The sequence below is a fragment of the Gadus morhua genome, chromosome 8 (assembly GCF_902167405.1).
Source record: "Gadus morhua chromosome 8, gadMor3.0, whole genome shotgun sequence".
Classification (NCBI taxonomy): Eukaryota; Metazoa; Chordata; class Actinopteri; order Gadiformes; family Gadidae; genus Gadus; species Gadus morhua.
The window spans coordinates 8,945,652-8,963,151 of NC_044055.1; the positions used below are offsets into that span (position 1 = coordinate 8,945,652).

General features: G+C 48.3%; 2 protein-coding genes across 6 annotated transcripts in view; both read left to right on the plus strand.

Moving 5' to 3' along the window:
- The window catches only part of LOC115549646 (uncharacterized), an 11,845-nt gene extending 2,059 nt beyond the window's left edge, over nucleotides 1-9,786 (plus strand). For both annotated transcript variants that reach the window (XM_030364966.1, XM_030364967.1), the window contains 9 exons: nucleotides 1-222; nucleotides 1,925-1,994; nucleotides 2,967-3,119; nucleotides 3,545-4,836; nucleotides 5,815-5,971; nucleotides 6,567-6,807; nucleotides 7,379-7,491; nucleotides 7,581-7,774; nucleotides 8,423-9,786. The exon at nucleotides 1-222 is cut by the window's left edge. In XM_030364966.1, coding sequence (XP_030220826.1) covers nucleotides 1-222; nucleotides 1,925-1,994; nucleotides 2,967-3,119; nucleotides 3,545-4,836; nucleotides 5,815-5,971; nucleotides 6,567-6,807; nucleotides 7,379-7,491; nucleotides 7,581-7,774; nucleotides 8,423-8,661 — 2,681 coding nt within the window. In that variant the 3' untranslated portion in view covers nucleotides 8,662-9,786. The remainder of the gene's footprint in view (nucleotides 223-1,924; nucleotides 1,995-2,966; nucleotides 3,120-3,544; nucleotides 4,837-5,814; nucleotides 5,972-6,566; nucleotides 6,808-7,378; nucleotides 7,492-7,580; nucleotides 7,775-8,422) is intronic.
- A 2,158-nt stretch (nucleotides 9,787-11,944) lies between these two features.
- tal1 (T-cell acute lymphocytic leukemia 1) overlaps nucleotides 11,945-17,500 on the plus strand; it is a 7,283-nt gene continuing 1,727 nt past the window's right edge. Inside the window, exons 1-4 of one of the 4 annotated variants that reach the window (XM_030363778.1) lie at nucleotides 11,945-12,113; nucleotides 13,467-13,989; nucleotides 15,094-15,212; nucleotides 17,076-17,500. The exon at nucleotides 17,076-17,500 is cut by the window's right edge and continues 1,640 nt beyond it. In XM_030363778.1, coding sequence (XP_030219638.1) covers nucleotides 13,499-13,989; nucleotides 15,094-15,212; nucleotides 17,076-17,500 — 1,035 coding nt within the window. In that variant the 5' untranslated portion in view covers nucleotides 11,945-12,113; nucleotides 13,467-13,498. Of the gene's footprint in view, nucleotides 12,114-13,058; nucleotides 13,274-13,408; nucleotides 13,414-13,466; nucleotides 13,990-15,093; nucleotides 15,213-17,075 lie in introns of those variants that run through there. The other 3 variants (XM_030363776.1, XM_030363777.1, XM_030363780.1) reach the window with 3 other exon arrangements.

Below are 17,500 nucleotides of genomic sequence, written 5' to 3' on the forward strand. Positions count from 1 at the left end.
TGGAGTGCTACTGGGACCAGTTGGAGCAGAAGCAGGTGGTCGCGGGGGGCCGTGTGAGGACCAGCAGCCTGGACAGCGTCTCGTCGCTGTCGTCGTCGTCGCAGAGCGAGGCCAAGCCCCGGGCCGGCGGGAGGTCAAAGGTCAGACGGCGGCGGAGCAGCAGGGAGGAGAGAGAGCAGGGCGGGCGAGAGAGTGGTGGACACTCAGAGGCAGAGGGCAAAGGTGAGGTCTGTCTGTCTGTCTGTCTGTCTGTCTGTCTGTCTGTCTGTCTGTCTGTCTCGGTCATTAAATGTCTGTCTGTCTGTCTGTCTGTCTGTCTGTCTCGGTCAGTAAATGTCTGTCTGTCTGTCTGTCTGTCTGTCTGTCTGTCTGTCTGTCTGTCTGTCTGTCTCGGTCAGTAAATGTCTGTCTGTCTGTCTGTCTGTCTGTCTGTCTGTCTGTCTGTCTGTCTGTCTGTCTGTATCTGTCTCAGTCAGTAAATGTCTGCCTGTCTATGCCTGTATTCGTCTCTGCTCGTCTGTATCTATTTGTCTGTCTGTCTGTCTGTCTGTCTGTCTGTCTGTCTGTCTGTCTGTCTGTCTGTCTGTCTGTCTGTCTGTCTGTCTGTCTGTCAGTCTGTCTGTCTGTCTCTCTGACTGGCTGCCTGTCTGTCTGTATCTGTCAGACCAATCACTGCTTATACCAAACAAGTCACCTTGTTTAGTTTAACTTTGGCTTATGGGGATTGTTGAGATCGAACCACTAGGCTTATGCCACTCTCCGGTGGCGTGGCTGGCAGCCCGCACACTTTGCTCTCCATGGTGCTGAAAATATACTGGCACACAAACTCACACCACATCGATCTTAAACACAAAAGAGGGTTTGATTGGTGCCTAACGTAGAGTATCTCTGTCAACTTACCTCATGTCTCCACCAATCACGTGTGTGTGTGTGTGTTTGTGTGTGTGTTTGTGTGTGTGTGTGTGTGTGTGTGTGTGTGTGTGTGTGTGTGTGTGTGTGTGTGTGTGTGTGTGTGTGTGTGTGTGTGTGTGTGTGTGTGTGTCTGTCAGTGGGCAACCCGTGAGCATATAACCTGACTGATTCTCTGTGCTGAACAGATGTCAGGTCGAGCAGATGTGCATGATGCAGCTCGCTATTAATAGCCCTCCCACATAGGGAGAGCAGAGTATCTCTGCTTTTGTATGTGTGTGTGGTGTGTGTGTTTACCTATGAATTGGTTGAGCGTAGATTAAGAGAAATCCAATCAATCATTGACACTGCACATACCTATATGGGACTGCTTTTGTGTGTGTGTGTGTGTGTGTGTGTGTGTGTGTGTGGGTGTGTGTGTGTGTGTGTGTGTGTGTGTGTGTGTGTGTGTGTGTGTGTGTGTGTGTGTGTGTGTGTGTGTGTGTGTGTGTGTGTGTGTGTGTGTGTGTGTATATGTGCCTAAGTGAGTGTAGGTGTGTGTGTGTTTGTGTTTGACAGAGTGCTAGCGCCATGGATCAGGATAAAGGATGACAAATCGCTCCTATGATCAGATAGGCTGAACGTCTCTATGGCTGTGGGGAATCTGCATCTGTTCTTGTGCTATTGGTTGCATAACCACCCCGGTGGGATCACTTATTGAGCCATCATGAGGTCATTGGGGTTTATGGAAATCCTCCTCATCCTATGAAAACATTATCATTTGGATACTTGTTCGAACATGTATGATCAAAATGTGTCTGTCTTGTTTGGTGTTGCATGGAGGTATGAGTAGTTACTGGTACAAAGCCATCATAATCCCTGAAAATCTGTTCAGTTAAAAACGAAAATGCTTGCATGAAGATATATGCTTTGGTTGAGAATGAATCATTTGTTCCCAACAAGAAAATTCCATCACATCCGATCATAAAAAAAAAGTGAAAATGAATAACGAAAGATGATCTGTGTTACCTTTCAGGCGCGTATGAGTCCTTGGAAAACGATTCTGATTCCACAGCTCTCACCCAGGATATCGAGCCCAACTCGAGGTAAGCAAGCAACACATTGCTATTCACAGACTGTCACAACCAATACTGGTTGCCTGGAATGCAAGTAGACGGTGTGTGTTAGACGGTGTTGTCTTGTTTGCCCTGGAAAACTCCCACTAGAAAGTCAACACGTGTGGTGTATGGAGTAATAACGTGGTAATTGGCATGGGTTATCAATAAATATCCATTTTCAATCAACATAACTATCATACTAATTACTAGATAATTCTGTCACTTAAACTGTTCTGAGAAATGGCCTTTTATCTCTTGGGAATCACACTCCTATAGCCACAAAGGCAATAGGAATAGACGTCATCAGACACTGCATGGCCGCAGTGTGACACAACATCCCATGATTCACCGCCATGCCGCCATTAACAAACCTCAATCCACGGGAAGGTGATTACACTGTCCTGCTCCTGACCGCACAGGAGAGACTGAACTGCATGCAGTCCATGACGAAGATAATCCATATGGCTGGTATCATGCTATCTTTATCACTGGGCCAAGGGGATAAAGATGAGTACACCCAGCGACGCACAACACAGCGGGGCTTAGCCTACGGTTGCCGTTAAGGATGGACAGATGGACGATGAATGAGTGAATGACATTCCTCATCTGCCCCTCGGTGCCAATGCCGTGGCCCGGTCGTCCTGCGTGACCTTACGTAAGATGGCTTAGGAAAAGGCAGCTCAATGCCCTCTGCCCAGTCCTTCCCAAAGGGGCATGCGTCCAATGAATGAGTTGAATAACATGATTATAATGGTAGTGACGCTGTTGTACAATGATGATGTGCATGTTGTCCAAGGTCTGACTAGTCCTGTTTCATCTCTCTCTCTCTTTCTCTCTCTCTTTCTCTCTCTCTCTCTCTCTCTCTCTCTCTCTCTCTCTCTCTCTCTCTCTCTCTCTCTCTCTCTCTCTCTCTCTCTCTCTCTCTCTCTCTCTCTCTCTCTCTCTCATACATGTCTCCAGCCTGCTCTTCATGCTCCCTGATGATCTTCCCCTGAGCCCGAGGCATGAGCAGGCCAAGGTTCTCCTGGAGAGAGCCCGTCTGAAGGCGCGCTGTAACCACACCAAGGGTGATCGACCCCCCAGGAGGGCCCACTCCGATCAGAGAGGCAGCGCGTGAGTCTGCACACGCACAGCTGACGTTTTGACGTAATGTTGTGACTTTAACACCGCTGGTCTTTTTTAAGTGTAATTTAGGCCCCCTCCACACAAAGCCGATTTTTTTGGTGAAAGTTTGAGGGACTTGGAAAAAATGAAAATGTCAGAAAGAAAAGACAAAGAAAAAAGTATAGTTCTCCTTTGGAGGTTTCCAATGACTTTGCAATTGTATTACAAATACACAGCAGACATTTTTAGACAAGGTTTGTTTCATTGCTATGATATGATCCCATTTATGTTCAACTCTCTCTATTGTGGTAGAGGCAGGCGGTATTTAGGACATAAAGAGATTAGTCGTTTATATTTTGGATATATTTTGAATTTATTTCTTTATTATTGATTGCATTTTGCTTAATCATCCTCAAACTTTTATTTTGAAACAGGAAGCAGCTAGAACTCCCAGCCAATCCACCAACTCAGAAGCCGCAGCGACAACAACAGCCACAGCAGCAGCAGCAGCAGCGAGTCATCCAAGCCAGAGAGGAGGCGCCCTCCACGCCGCCCGCACCGGTCTCGCTCCTCATCCAGGAGGAGCCCCAGGTCTCCTGCCTGGCCGAGCAAGGGGCCCGCCCCCGACGCAACGGCTCCTCCCCCACGCGGGTGCGCTTCGAGGACGAGTCCCAGAGGGACGCCCAGTCCCGCTACCTGGACCGCGTGCGGGAGCGCGGCCGCTCGGGCAACCACAGGTCGAAGGCGGGCAAGGCGGCGGCAAACAGCGCCGATTCCGCCGGGAGCAGCCCGGACAGGGGGCGGGGCCACCGGAGCGCCTCCACGCCGGCGTCTCAGTGGAGGCAGGAGGAGGTGTCCATCACCAGCGCCGCCGGCGGGGTGACCACCACCACCACCACCACCGTGATCAAGGAGATCATCGTGGTGGTGAAGAAATGCGAGGCGTGCGGCTCCACGGTTAGAGAGCATCCAGCCGGGGCCTCGGACACTCTGTGGCCTCCGCCGCCGTCGCCGCCGCCGCCGCCGCCAGAACCAGAACCAGAACCACAACAGAGCCCCGTCGTCCCAGCTGAGGAACCGCGGGGCAAAGGGGTCTCTCGGGCGGGGCCCCCGGGCAAACAGGAAGCCAGCGCCCGTCCCAAGCAGCCGCTGACGGTCACCTTCGCCGGGGCGTTCATTTTGGGGGAGAACAAGGAGGGCGACGGCGGCTGGAGCAGCTCGGGCTTCGGCAAGCTGAGGAGGCGGAGCCTCAAGGGCCAGAGCCGCCTGGAGGCCGGCAACGGCCCCTACGGCGCCTCGTGGGTGCACCGACGCAACTCCAACCCCAGGAACCGGACCCTGGCGCGCAGGGCGGTGTCCTTCGCGCCCGGGAGCCCCGTGGATCTGGAGCTCCGTGTCTGCGAGGCACCCGGGGGCCCCGGCGAGCCACAGGGGCCCCCCTTGCCCATCAAGTCTGCGCTGAAGTCGAGCTCGAAGAACCGCGGCCTGGCCGCAGCGCAGTCCCAGGGGGCAGCGAGTCAGGCGGGGGCCGAGGGCTGCGGCCCCCAGAGCGCAGACCCCCTGGAGACGGCGGAGGCCAGGAGGGAGGGCCCTCCGCCGCAGGGGGGCCCCGGCGCAGGGAGCCTGGTGCCCTGCATAAGACCCTCCAGCCTTAAGTACTCCTCAGCCAGGATCGGCCCCGACCTGCCGCCTGCTGACCTCTGGGACGTTACTCCGGATGGTCCAGGTGTGTTGATGAGTGAGACCATGAGTCGATATGGATAACATGTTGTCCGGCATGTGGTTATTTATTTATTTTTTTCAGAAATTTTATTTGCGTAGGATAAACCCCTTGAGAGGAATCCTAGGTCCTAAAAGTACATTACAAGACAAAAAACGCTCAGCAATTTACAGACATGCAACAACAAAGACAGCAGGCATCAACACAAACATAGAAGAAATGGGTACAAGAATGAACACAACCTCTCAATGACCACAAATTGGCCATAGCATTAGCATAGTAAAACTGAAAGAAGTAACATAATACTATTGTAGCCTGGCATGGTGGAAGGGCGCTGAACTGTCCTGCAAAGGAAATGATACAGCAGTAAGCAAACGAGCTGAAGTTCAGCTTGGGTTCTATATAGTCTGGAGCTCAGCGAAATACAGATCTCCATTTTTATGTGTTGTTTTTTTGCAGATTCACTGCTGGACGCTATTTAATCCACTGCTAACGTTTTGTACCCTCTAGACCAGATCCGACTATAGATTTGAATCCACTCTGCAAAAGCTTGTTACCTCTCAGTCTTATATGTATTATTAGAAAAAAAAAATGCAGCCCATGGGATCAAAGTTTTCCAATTTAATCCCAACAATGGTGAAGTAGCAGAAAAATGATTTCCTCTGCTCAGGGCTGGGTTCGGGATTTAAAGAATCCTGTAATCAGTTCAGTAAAGCCAGAAGAGTTAATAGTCCATAATAAAAAGAGAGAAGGAAAAAAATATTGAACTAATCCGTGTCAATAGTCTGTAACATAGAGAAATAAAGAATAAATAGAAAAGTACAATCTTTTAAAACTTTTAATTGCCTGGCATGTCGTTGATACCTCTCTTTTTCTCTCTATCTCTCTCCCTCTCTCTCTCTCTCTCTCTCTCTCTCTCTCTCTCTCTCTCTCTCTCTCTCTCTCTCTCTCTCTCTCTCTCTCTCTCTCTCTGTCCCTCTGCAGGTATGTCCCAGGGCGGAGACCCCGGGTGCGAGGGCCGTCCCAGCCCCCGTTGCATGGCCCTATCGCGGGCAGAGGACCTCCGGGCGGAGCTGCTGAGGGCGGAGCATCTGAAGGCCGAGGCCCAATGGGATGCGTTCGTGGACACGCCGTCGCCACGGTGAGCCTGAACCAATAGGACGCTGTCTTGACCCATGCTAAACGCTTTCCTGCTATTCTCTTTCCCCAAATCTTTAATCCTCACACTCAAAGCAAACCAGTGACCACCAACGTTCCGCCACTAGGTGTTGCCATTGGCCCAGATGCGCACGTTATAAATGTATCCCCTTTAAAATCCTTATTTACATAAATAATGCATATTTTTCTCTCATATCAATTGTGTCGTTACCTGGGGTGGGCTGCTGCCTAACGCTAATTGCTTAGTTGTAAGAGGTTTCAGACATTTCCTCTTGAAGTTATTAGTCATTTTGATTAAATGCTGCCCTCTGCTGGTGAACTCCGGGTATTAGATATCTATCAGATCCTTGCGATTAAAACAGCCGTAGTGTGCACGTGTCTCCATCTACCTAGCCACGTCAACGGATCAAATGTAAATCAATCGAAATAAAACTCAATTATTTCTTATTATTTATTATATATTATTATTGTTTATTCGATGTGGACACAGCAATTACATTGGACAAACCAGATGCAGTGTTTGAGTGTTTTCGCACCCGTGCTAGTTTGCAACACACCACAATCCTGCGTGTTTGTAGCAAAGTGGCGGCGGAGCGAGACGGCCGGTCCAAGCTGTCCCTGCGGCGCTTCTTCTCCTCCATCGGGCTGAACAGCGTGGGCAAGCTGGTGAAGGGCCGGCGCTCCAGCAGCATGGAGCAGCTCAGCCTGCCGGCGGACCCCCGCGGGGCCCCAGGCTCCCCCTCCCCAAGCCCCACGCGCCGACTCCCGGCCCCCGGCCGCCTCCAAAGGACCCCCTCGCTGCAGAGCCTGCACTCCACGGTGGGGGGGATGTGTGTGTGTGTGTGTGTGTGTGTGTGTGTGTGTGTGTGTGTGTGTGTGTGTGTGTGTGTGTGTGTGTGTGTGTGTGTGTGTGTGTGTGTGTGTGTGTGTGTGTGTGTGTGTCTGTGTGTGTCATAGTGTCAGTTGATTTGCATTGGAGTTGTGCTGTTGTCTTGGTTGAATGTTGCCTTAACATATTTGATTATAGACTAAAGAAATATTTAGATTAATTTATAATACATTTAAAAATATGATTTGAATCGTAAATGCATGCAATATTAAGAAACTACAATCACAAACATATCGTGTACAAATATATACTTTTTTTAAGTCAACTTTCTAGTTACTTTTGAAAAAAGTATTATTATATATGCTATACTCTATTTAATAAATGTATCCCTTTTAAAATGCTTATTTATATAAATAATGATTCCTCTCGTATAAATGTTATCATGACCTGGGGTGGGCTGCCTAATGCTAAATGCTGAATGAATATTTACGGATTATTACACTATTCACATCGCATAGGTTAAGCATGTGGGTGGATGTAATACCAATGTCCCGCCACTAGGTGTTGCCATTGGCCCAGCTGCGTAAGGCCTCCTCCGTGCAGAGTCTCGAGAAAAGAACTGAACGGTCGACTACACTGGCAGAAGTGCAGATACCATACGGCCTGGCACCCAGGTAGAACATGTGTCTTCCATTACACAGTCATAAACCAAATTAAACCAATTAAATAAATGTTCCTAACTGCATTCCTTCTTATCCGACAGTCCTGCGAGCCCGCAGGTGGAGCTGCGTCGGGGTCTGAGCGTGGAGGAGGTGCCGGTCACCTCCAGGACGGTGCGTCCCGTCGGTAAGGTGGCCCAGGCCTCCCCCGACGGGACCCTCCTGCTGGAGCTTACCAGACCCCCCAACGAGCCCTTCGGCTTCCTCATCTCCAGAGGCAAGGGCAGAGCAAACACAGGTAGGCTCTTGAATTTTTTCGGTTTATTGCCGCTGATAATATTTATTGCTGTAGTGTATTTTTAATCTGCGCTAGTATGTGTGCTGTAGTATGACTGGGCACCATCACAGTCAGCGTACAGCCAAATACAAAAGACATGTAAAACCACATATACCAAAAACCATCAGGTTATACAATCTTATAGTCACAACGACGAGGTTAAACCAATAAAGTGTTTGAGTCACCAGATTGCCGTGGCTTGACTCCATAAGCATGATGGCGAAATAAAAAAAAACATGTACAGGAAATAACAGCATTGGCATCGAGCCTCTTTTCTCATCTTCTTTTGTTTTTCCACCCCTAAAATCCCGGCCTACTTCCTTCATCCACTCCCCTATTCACACACACACACACACACACACACCCACGGACGCACGCACGCACACACACACACACACCCACACACCAACACACACACACACACACATACCAATACCCACCCCCCTCCCCCCAAAACCCACCCTAACACACAAACAAACACACCCACACACACGCACGCACACACACACCCACACACACACACCCACAACACCCCCACACAAACACACACACATCCACCCCCCCCCAACGCACCCCACACACTCAAATACCCTCTCCCCCCCCCTGCAGGCGTGTACATCGAGAAGGTGGGCAGCAGCGTGGCGGGCGTGGACGGGCCCTACGCAGGGCTCCTGGGCGTGGGCGACGAGATCCTGCAGGTGAACGGCGAGCCGGTGGCGGGGCTGACCCTGGACCAGGTGACCCGCCTCATGACCCGCGGCGAGAGCACCGCCTGCCTGCGCGTCATGCCCTGCCGCCGCGGCGGCCCGCCCCTCAAACCCAAGCCCACCGCGGGACACGCCCCGTAGGGCGGGAAGGGGGAGGACCACAGCGCCGGGCGCTCGCAGCGTCACCGGCCGGTGACGTTATGAGGGGTGACAGGGGCGGGGAAGGGTCCACAGGGGGGGTAGGGGGGGGGGGACAAGAGGCTGGGGTGGCACACGCCTCGCACCCCCCTCCCCCCGGTGCGCCCCCCTTCTAACGGTGGTCGTTGATTGGATCTTAACCCGTCAATCAGAGTCCAGGCGCAGGAACCGTTGAATCTTGGATAATGAACCCGCTGCGGCGAACGGATTGGACTATTGCACGATACAATAACAGAAGCGCTGTAGCGCAGGAAAACCAATACAGTTGTTTGGATAGGTTTTCCACACTGCTCTACAGAGCTACAGTGTTGTGGTCGGGACCCCCCTCCCTCCCTGTGTTATTGTGGGCCACTCCTGGACCCCTATTAAAACAAGTCTGGACAGGCCTCTGTCCATGAGTCAGTGTGGTTTATTTAGATTCTATGGGTTTTATTATAATAGAGTGGGATTCTAACGTTTGTCACAGAAGCCATGGAAAGTTTGCAACTGAGTGACTTCTCAACTGAGTGCCCTTTCTCTGTGGGAAAATTAAAATGGGTTTAATTGCAATATTTAGCATTGAAATCAATGAAAAGCCATCCTTAGTCATTATAACAGTTATTTTAGTAGACACATACAGTGCATTGAGATAAGGTACTGTTTAGGCCTCTTGCTCAATGATGTCCACTACAGGCAGGCTGTGTACGATGGGGATCAGAAGCAAAATCTTTTGGCCCACCTCACCACTACACCAAGCCCCTCTCAACGATGTGACAGGAAGCAGGACCTGTGAAAAGAGAATGAAAGTCTAACATGACTTTTGTGTGCGTGTTACATCCACTGATACAGGATAATCCAAAGTCTATGTTGCAATACGCAATGTTGGACGTTTGCAAATTCAGCTTCCATAATGGTTCGATCCATATGATAATTTTTATATGTTTAATAATGTTCTGATGCACAATCCAGAAAATATGCTATGTATTGGAACTTACAGCACCCATCTGTTTGTGTACTTTTGTTGTTGCAATCACGTGGTTACAATGCACAATTACATTGTTGTTCATAATAAATAATTGTTTAAGCAAAGATGATGAAAAAACATGTTATTTGCACGATGCCACTGATCATATGATTCCTGAATAAATAAATAAAAGAAAACAGAAAAAAACACAGTAGCACACTATACTGTCCACATGGCACAGACACACGCACACACATACGCGCGCACACACACACACACACACACACACACACACACACACATATAGACACACACACAAACACATACATAACGACAACCCATTTGACGTTGGCTAATAGACCTTGGCATCTAGCCCATAGTTTATACATATAAAATGCTTGATGTGTACATTTACCATTTACTAATAACCAATGTATCTAAAAGAGAATGTTTGATATTCTTCAAAAAAAATAATATAATAATTTCATAAAACAGCCATTTATTTGCACAAAGAAAAGAAAAAAAAAACAGAAAGTGTCACGCTCAGATAGATAATTTGTAAAAGTGGTCAAGAAACCACTTCAACCGAAAATCTACTCCTCCAAATCTTGGCACGGTTGTTGGTTTCGATTTCCCTTGTTACCACACAGGATGCAGAGAGCGGCTCGTGAGTCGTGAGTGTAGCCGTCTGAGAGGCATGTGGTCGTGAGCTGGGAGGAACCGTCGTGAGGTTCCAGGGTTTTCCTCATCAAAGTAGAAATAGCCCATGTTGTAGTTCCAAATGTAAAGGCCTAAAGATGGATCATAAGCTATATATCTATCTGTCTGTATATATGTATGTATGCATGTATGTATGTATGTATGTATGTATGTATGTATGTATGTATGTATGTATGTATGTATGTATGTATGTATGTATGTATGTATGTATGTATGTATGTATGTATGTATGTATGTATGTATGTATGTATGTATGTCTGTCTGTCTGTCTGTCTGTCTGTCTGTCTGTCTGTCTGTCTGTCTATCTATCTATCTATCTATCTATCTATCTATCTATCTATCTATCGATCTATCTATCTATCTATCTATCTACCTAGCTTTCTATATATATCTGTGTACATTGAATGTAAATATAAATGCATCTATATATATATATATATATATATATATATATATATATATATATATATTTACAGTAGCCTAGACCTATCTATATCTATCTTTTATTCGTTTGACAACCTGAATGGCTATTAGGTAATCTGAAGACACTTGTGTGGTCTCAACGGATCTTCTAGTTAAATGTAGGCTATATATTTTAAACGGCCCTTTAGCCCACAAAAAGCGGACTGATTTCCATCCGTGATGAGACCCCGGTACCTGCGGCCGTTCCGCCTGATCCTGAGTGTTCTGTGATAGCGACTCACCGTTGATCTTCCCAGCGCTTTATCTGATGCTGCTGGGCCGATACGCATTTATCTGTCTAAACCATGTCTCCCATTGCGGACCCTGGGGATTAGTGGGCCCAGTCCCAACCTCATATCGACTCCAGCCATACAAGCACAACAAGCCAATGTATCTTTTTTTTTTCTTTTTCAGTATTTTGCCATCTCCGCTCTATAGGTCAGATTTTAAAAATATAAATTTGAAAACCTGCCAGATTTTTATCAGCCATTAGCTGCGACTATTATAATAACAATAGGTATTGTAATTACACACTGTGCATTGATGCCACAGGGCAATAATTAGATCCGTGTTATGTTCGCTGTCGTTGACCTATGTGCCTAATACCTTTCAATAGACTGCTACATATTCTATTGAAGCCTTATAGTATTCAAATAATGACCGGCCCTTTATCATCATTGTCTATGGTGGAACAGGCTAAGAGCTTTTAGTTAAAAAAAAAAAAAAAAATGAAGAAAAAATAACAGGCCGAAAAAGATTAACCTTTTGCTATTGCTTTCTTTCATCAAAAAATTAAAAAGCACCTCCACCATATAACTCAAGCTGCACCTCGCACCGTTACGGGCCTGCTGCTGCTGCTGTTTGCCTCCCTATCGTTTTTTTTATGCGTTGCCCTCCACAAGCCCGTATAGCCCATACGACAGCCAAATAATAATGAATCATTTCATAAATAATGGGTTTAGGGGGGCTTATCGGGACGAAGAGGCCGCTGCCGCGACTCTTATCTGGCCCGGCCACATTGCGGCCTGTGTTCCGCTCCCCATACTGATGCAGCGAGGAATAACTCAGAGTGACTTCCAGCTCCACACACACACACACGCAGATATATACACACACACACACACACACACACACACACACACACACACACATACACACTGTTCCACACTGTTCCACCACTGGCACGGAGGGGGGGGAAAGCTCAGATATGGATGACCCACTCACAAAATGGCTCCACTTACACAGTAACGTCAACAACACGGCAGGAACGGTAAGGGCGAAACGCGTATTTCTCTTATTTTTTAGCGCCGGGGGAGGGATTTTATTTTGGTGTGAATATGCGTACATTTAATTCGCGTTGTGTGGGATTTTTGTTTTCGTTCTGTTATTGTCCGATAGGACGGATTTCACTCTGAGGATAAATAACGGGCCACAGGCCTGTTGTAAAATGTCCTGCATTAAAATGCGCTGGAGGGTTTCCTCAAGTCTGTTTAAATATTATATTGTCTTGTAATATGATGGAGATATCAGGCTGTAATAACAACGAATTAGATCTAAATGTGTGTTTATAGGACACCGATTACATAGGCTATGATTAGCATACCTTTTGATGTTCTCTGAAACCCCATCACAACCAGGCCTCGACCAAAAATAAAACCTAAAATATTTATCCTGTATTTGCAACAATGGACCGCAGATAAGAACCTTCAATGCATCCATAGCTTTATTATATCAGCTTTTACCACCACTGTAGTGCCAATAGGAGTAAGCTAACGGATGATATTATATCTCGACAGAGAACGTAAATGATCGTTAATAAACAGTATTAAATCAATGTCACATTATTGTTGCCAATATCCATCATTTAGTAAATGTTGCTGCAGAGGAACAATAACGCTCCCATCGAGAGAGTATATTCCAGTAGCCTACAGCCAGTCCAGGGCCAAGTTCACTTTACACACATTAACGGTCGTTATGTGTACATTAACATTTTCAGCCCAAACAATTCAATAGATTCCATTATTATAGGTCATCGGTAATACTCGAATAGCCTATTAAACGTAATCATATTGTATATTCCTTAACATAAAGTAGGCAAGACAATATAAGCTCGGCCACTTAACATTATAAACGTGTGGCATTCTGTTAATCTTAAAGGGGGGGCGTGGGGGGTCCCTAAACCTTATCTTTTCCAAATCGGTTGAACTTAAGGGAACACCCAAACCGCCTTCGCTGAAGAAACAGGCTGCACCGCAATCTGCAACCTGCAAACGGTCCGAGAGGAGAGAGGCATTCCACATCCCGGGACCTGACATTACATGATGTTGACATCGTTTCGTTCGTTGAAAACCACAATATAGGCCTAGGCCTAATTATTACAAGATCCGTTGCATGCGGGGCTTATGAGGGGAACAAAGCATCCATTCCTAGGTAATTAGATGGTCATTGGTCAAATTGATTAACGAATCATTTCTGGTGGGCCTCGTTGTGGGCAATCCGTTGCTGTGTTTTTTATTAAGGCCTATTTTGAGTAGAGGAATCGAGAAAAGATATCATAGGGTTCAGGAACGGTTTGTCTTTTTTTCCATCCGAACATAAGGCGTAATTGTCGGACCTATTTCAGGATCTAGGGCTCGTGGGTTTGTGCGCGTGGTGATGAAAATGATGGAAAAACGGAAGCAAGAGCTTTGTCCCGGGAGTCCCGACGTGGCGTCCAGTCCTCGAGAGAAGGAGGACTCCATCACCAGACTCAATGGATGCAAAGCTGACGAAGACTCGAGGGAGGCGGGGGACTTCACCGGAGAGGGGGTTAAGGAGACAGATGATGACGTCCCTCTGCAGAACTCGAGCAACGGGACCATCATCATCATCAACGGCGTTGCCAAGGAAACTGCCTCTCACGACGCCCTTGACCTGAAAAGGGAAGTGCCAGTGATCGAGCTCTCGAGGAGAGACGCTATAAAAGCGCTAGAGCAGAGGACGGAGAGCCATTTGGTGCCGAGCACGGAACTTCGCAGACCTCCCGTGCAGTTTCCGCTACCGCGACGAGACGACGCTCGAATGGTGCAGCTGAGCCCCAACGCGTTCCCACTGCCGGCGCGAGCGATGCTCTACAACCTGGCGCAACCTCTCGCCGCCATCAACAGGTAATTATGAACATGTATAGACATGTTTTGTCTATTTTTTTAATCGTTCATTGTTATTAGTTATCGTTTTCACAATGGAAGTTTGAAAAAAGTGAATAATTTAATGAAGATTAATCATGCAACTTGGTTATTGTAGCATCGGCTGCTTTTCGAAGTGCATGTCAATGTGTGTGTGTGTGTGTGTGTGTGTGTGTGTGTGTGTGTGTGTGTGTGTGTGTGTGTGTGTGTGTGTGTGTGTGTGTGTGTGTGTGTGTGTGTGTGTGTGTGTGTGTGTGTGTGTGTGTGTGTGTGTGTTATAATGCGTATGTCTAATGTGCAATTTGATGCTGGTGTGTGTGAATGCGAGCGCATGAATACACATTGATTCCAAGTAATTTTACACATTGATAATGCAGTATTCCTTTATTCCTTTTTGAGAGTTTCTGCCAGAAAAGACTGTGTGTGTTTGTGTGTGTGTGTGTGTGTGTGTGTGTGTGTGTGTGTGTGTGTGTGTGTGTGTGTGTGTGTGTGTGTGTGTGTGTGTGTGTGTGTGTGTGTGTGTGTGTGTGTGTGCGTGTTTGTGTGTGAGCGTGCATGCATGCTTGTGTGTGTGTGTGTGTGTGTGTGTGTGTGTGTGTTTGTGTGTGTGAGCGCGGGTGCATGCATGCACATTGATTCCAAATCATTTTTCACATTGATTATGAATTATCTATTTTTGATAGAGTTTCTGACAGAAAATACATGTTTGTGTGAGTGTGTGTGTTTGTAAATGTGTACGTGTGTGTCTGTGTGTGTGTGTGCGTGTGTGTGTGTGTATGTGTGAGCGCGAGCGCATGCACATTGATTCTAAATCATTTTACTGATTGATAATGCATAATTCCTTTTTGATAAGTGTTTTTGCCAGAAAATACTGTGTGTATGTGTGTGTGTGTGTGTGTGTGTGTGTGTGTGTGTGTGTGTGTGTGTGTGTGTGTGTGTGTGTGTGTGTGTGTGTGTGTGTGTGTGCGTGCGGGTCCATATGTGTGTGTCTGGGCATCCATATGTCTGTGGCCTGTCCAGGCGTTAACCTAACCCATGTGTGTGTGTGTGTGTGTGTTGTTCGTCCCGGTTCTCCCCTGTCTTCAGTCTCGGAGGGGAGTCTGACCAGTACGGCATGTACCCCAGCAACAGGGTAAAGCGCAGACCAGCGCCTTACGATGTTGAGATCGACGAGGGTAGGCGCATTTTAGATCTTTATAAGTATGGTAAGGCGCACCTCTGCTGTGTCCTCTTCCTCCTCTCCGCTCCATTCCAACCCTCCTCCTCCTCATCCTCAATCGCCGTCAACACGACTCCCATCCAATCAGCATGCACCCCTCGCTCACGCCGCCGTCAGCCCGTTCCCCTTCTCACCCACTGTCACTGGAATTATACTTAAAAGGAAACAACCACACGCTGGATGTGAACGTAATGCAGCCCTGCAGGGTGGAACGCCTGCGGTTTTGATGTGGGATTACAGGCGTTCACCCGTGTGTCAGCAAGGATTGCCGATTTTTTTTTTCAGGCTAGAGCTGAGGTCTGTAGGTAAAACATTTATAATACATCCACTGCCCACTCCCTGTCACACCGGGGGATGGAGGCTGGGGGTGGAAGGCTGGGAGGGGGGGGGGGGAGTGGGGGTGGGCTGCAGCCCTCCAGTCCCCATGCCAGGGTTTCTACTGCAGCATGGGCTGGGGGATTAAGATAGTCTGGGTGTGTTCCAAGGGCAGCACGATAGACAGGAACACAGCGTGGATGGGGAGCGGGAGGAGGGCGGTTGGGTTTGAACGTTACCTGCGCCTGCGTTTTGCGTTGTTTATAAGATCACGTGACGTTATAACACCGTATTCGAGGAATCGTCATGTCTTATTCCTTAATTTTGGTGGTTGGTCCGATGCCGATATATTTCAGAATTTGGTGAGAAAATAAGAAAAAAATTGACTATTGAAATCGAATAAATGTATTTCAAACCCTAGAAACAACAACACATAATTCCATATCGATGTATTTGGCAGTATTCGGCAAAAAAATTAGTTATTATAGCCGACATTCACCGGATAAGGCCGATACGACACCGTGTTCATGATAAACTATTAACTCCATGGTGTAAAGGCACCATAGAGTAAATATAATTAATGTAACTACGTTTTGAAATCATATCGAGAGCAATTTTGTCACGTAGCGCCATCTTGTTTCTGAAGCCTCTGAGGCTCTTTTTTCATTTTTCACATTCTTTCATCCAAATCAAAGTTTTCAGTTCCATCTCCATGTGCATCAATGGCATTTCATTTAATGTTTCCACCAGCTTGTTTGTCCTCCTTTCCTCTCCTTTCCTCTCCTCCTCTTCCTCCTCCTCTTCTCCTCCTACTCCTTCTCCCCTTCCTCATCCTCCCCCACTGCCTCCCTCTCCCTGATTTCCTGCTCTATCTCCTCCTCTTCTCCTCGAAAGCCTACATGTCTATCCCCTCTTCCCTCCTCTTCATCCCTCTCCTTCCTCTCTCCTACCTCTCTCCTTCCTATCTACTTACTCTCTCCTTCCTATCTCCTTCCTATCTCCTTCCTATCTCCATACTCTCTCCTTCTCTCTCCTTCCTCTCTCCTTTCTGTCTCCCAACCCCCTGTAACCTCTCCTCTTCCATTTCTTCCTCTTTTCCTCGAAAGCCGACATGTCTATCCCCTCTTCCCTCCTCTTCCTTCCCCTCCTTCCTCTCTCCTCATCCTCTCCTCCCTCCCTTTAACTCACCGATCGTCTCCCACCTCTCTGTACCCCCGATCCCCTCCTCAATCCACTCCTCCATCCACTCCTCCATCCCTCGAAAGCCTACTTTTCAATCCCCACTTCCCTCTCCTTCCTCCCTCTCCTTCCTACTTCCTTCCTCTCTCCTTCCTCTCTCCTTGCTCTCTCCTTCCTCTCTCCTTCCTCTCTCCATCCTCTCCCCTTCATCTCTCCCTCGTCTCTCCTTGCTCTCTCCTTCCTTTCTCCTTCCTCTCTCCTTCCTCTCTCCTTCCTCTCTCCCTCGTCTCTCCTTGCTCCCCGTAACTCATCGTGCGTCCCCCGAAACCCCCTCTGTCCCCTCTCCTCCCTCCAGCCGGCCAGCCCAAGATCGTGCGCCGCATCTTCACCAACAGCCGCGAGCGCTGGCGCCAGCAGAACGTCAACGGGGCGTTCGCCGAGCTCCGCAAGCTCATCCCCACGCACCCGCCGGACAAGAAGCTCAGCAAGAACGAGATCCTGCGGCTGGCCATGAAGTACATCAGCTTCCTGTCCAACCTGCTGGAGGACCAGGACGGAGGGCGGAACCCGGGCGACGGCGACACGGGGCTAATGGTGGGGCCCCGCGACGGGTGCCCCATGCAGGGCCCGGATGGCACGGTGGGGGGCCTGAGCCGGGAGGACCTCCTGGACACCATGTCGCCCGGCTCCAGCTGCGGGAGCCTGCCCGACGGGGACGGGGAGGGCAGCCCCGAGAGCTTCACCGAGGACCAGGATTCACCGCCGGCGGCCCCCAGGACT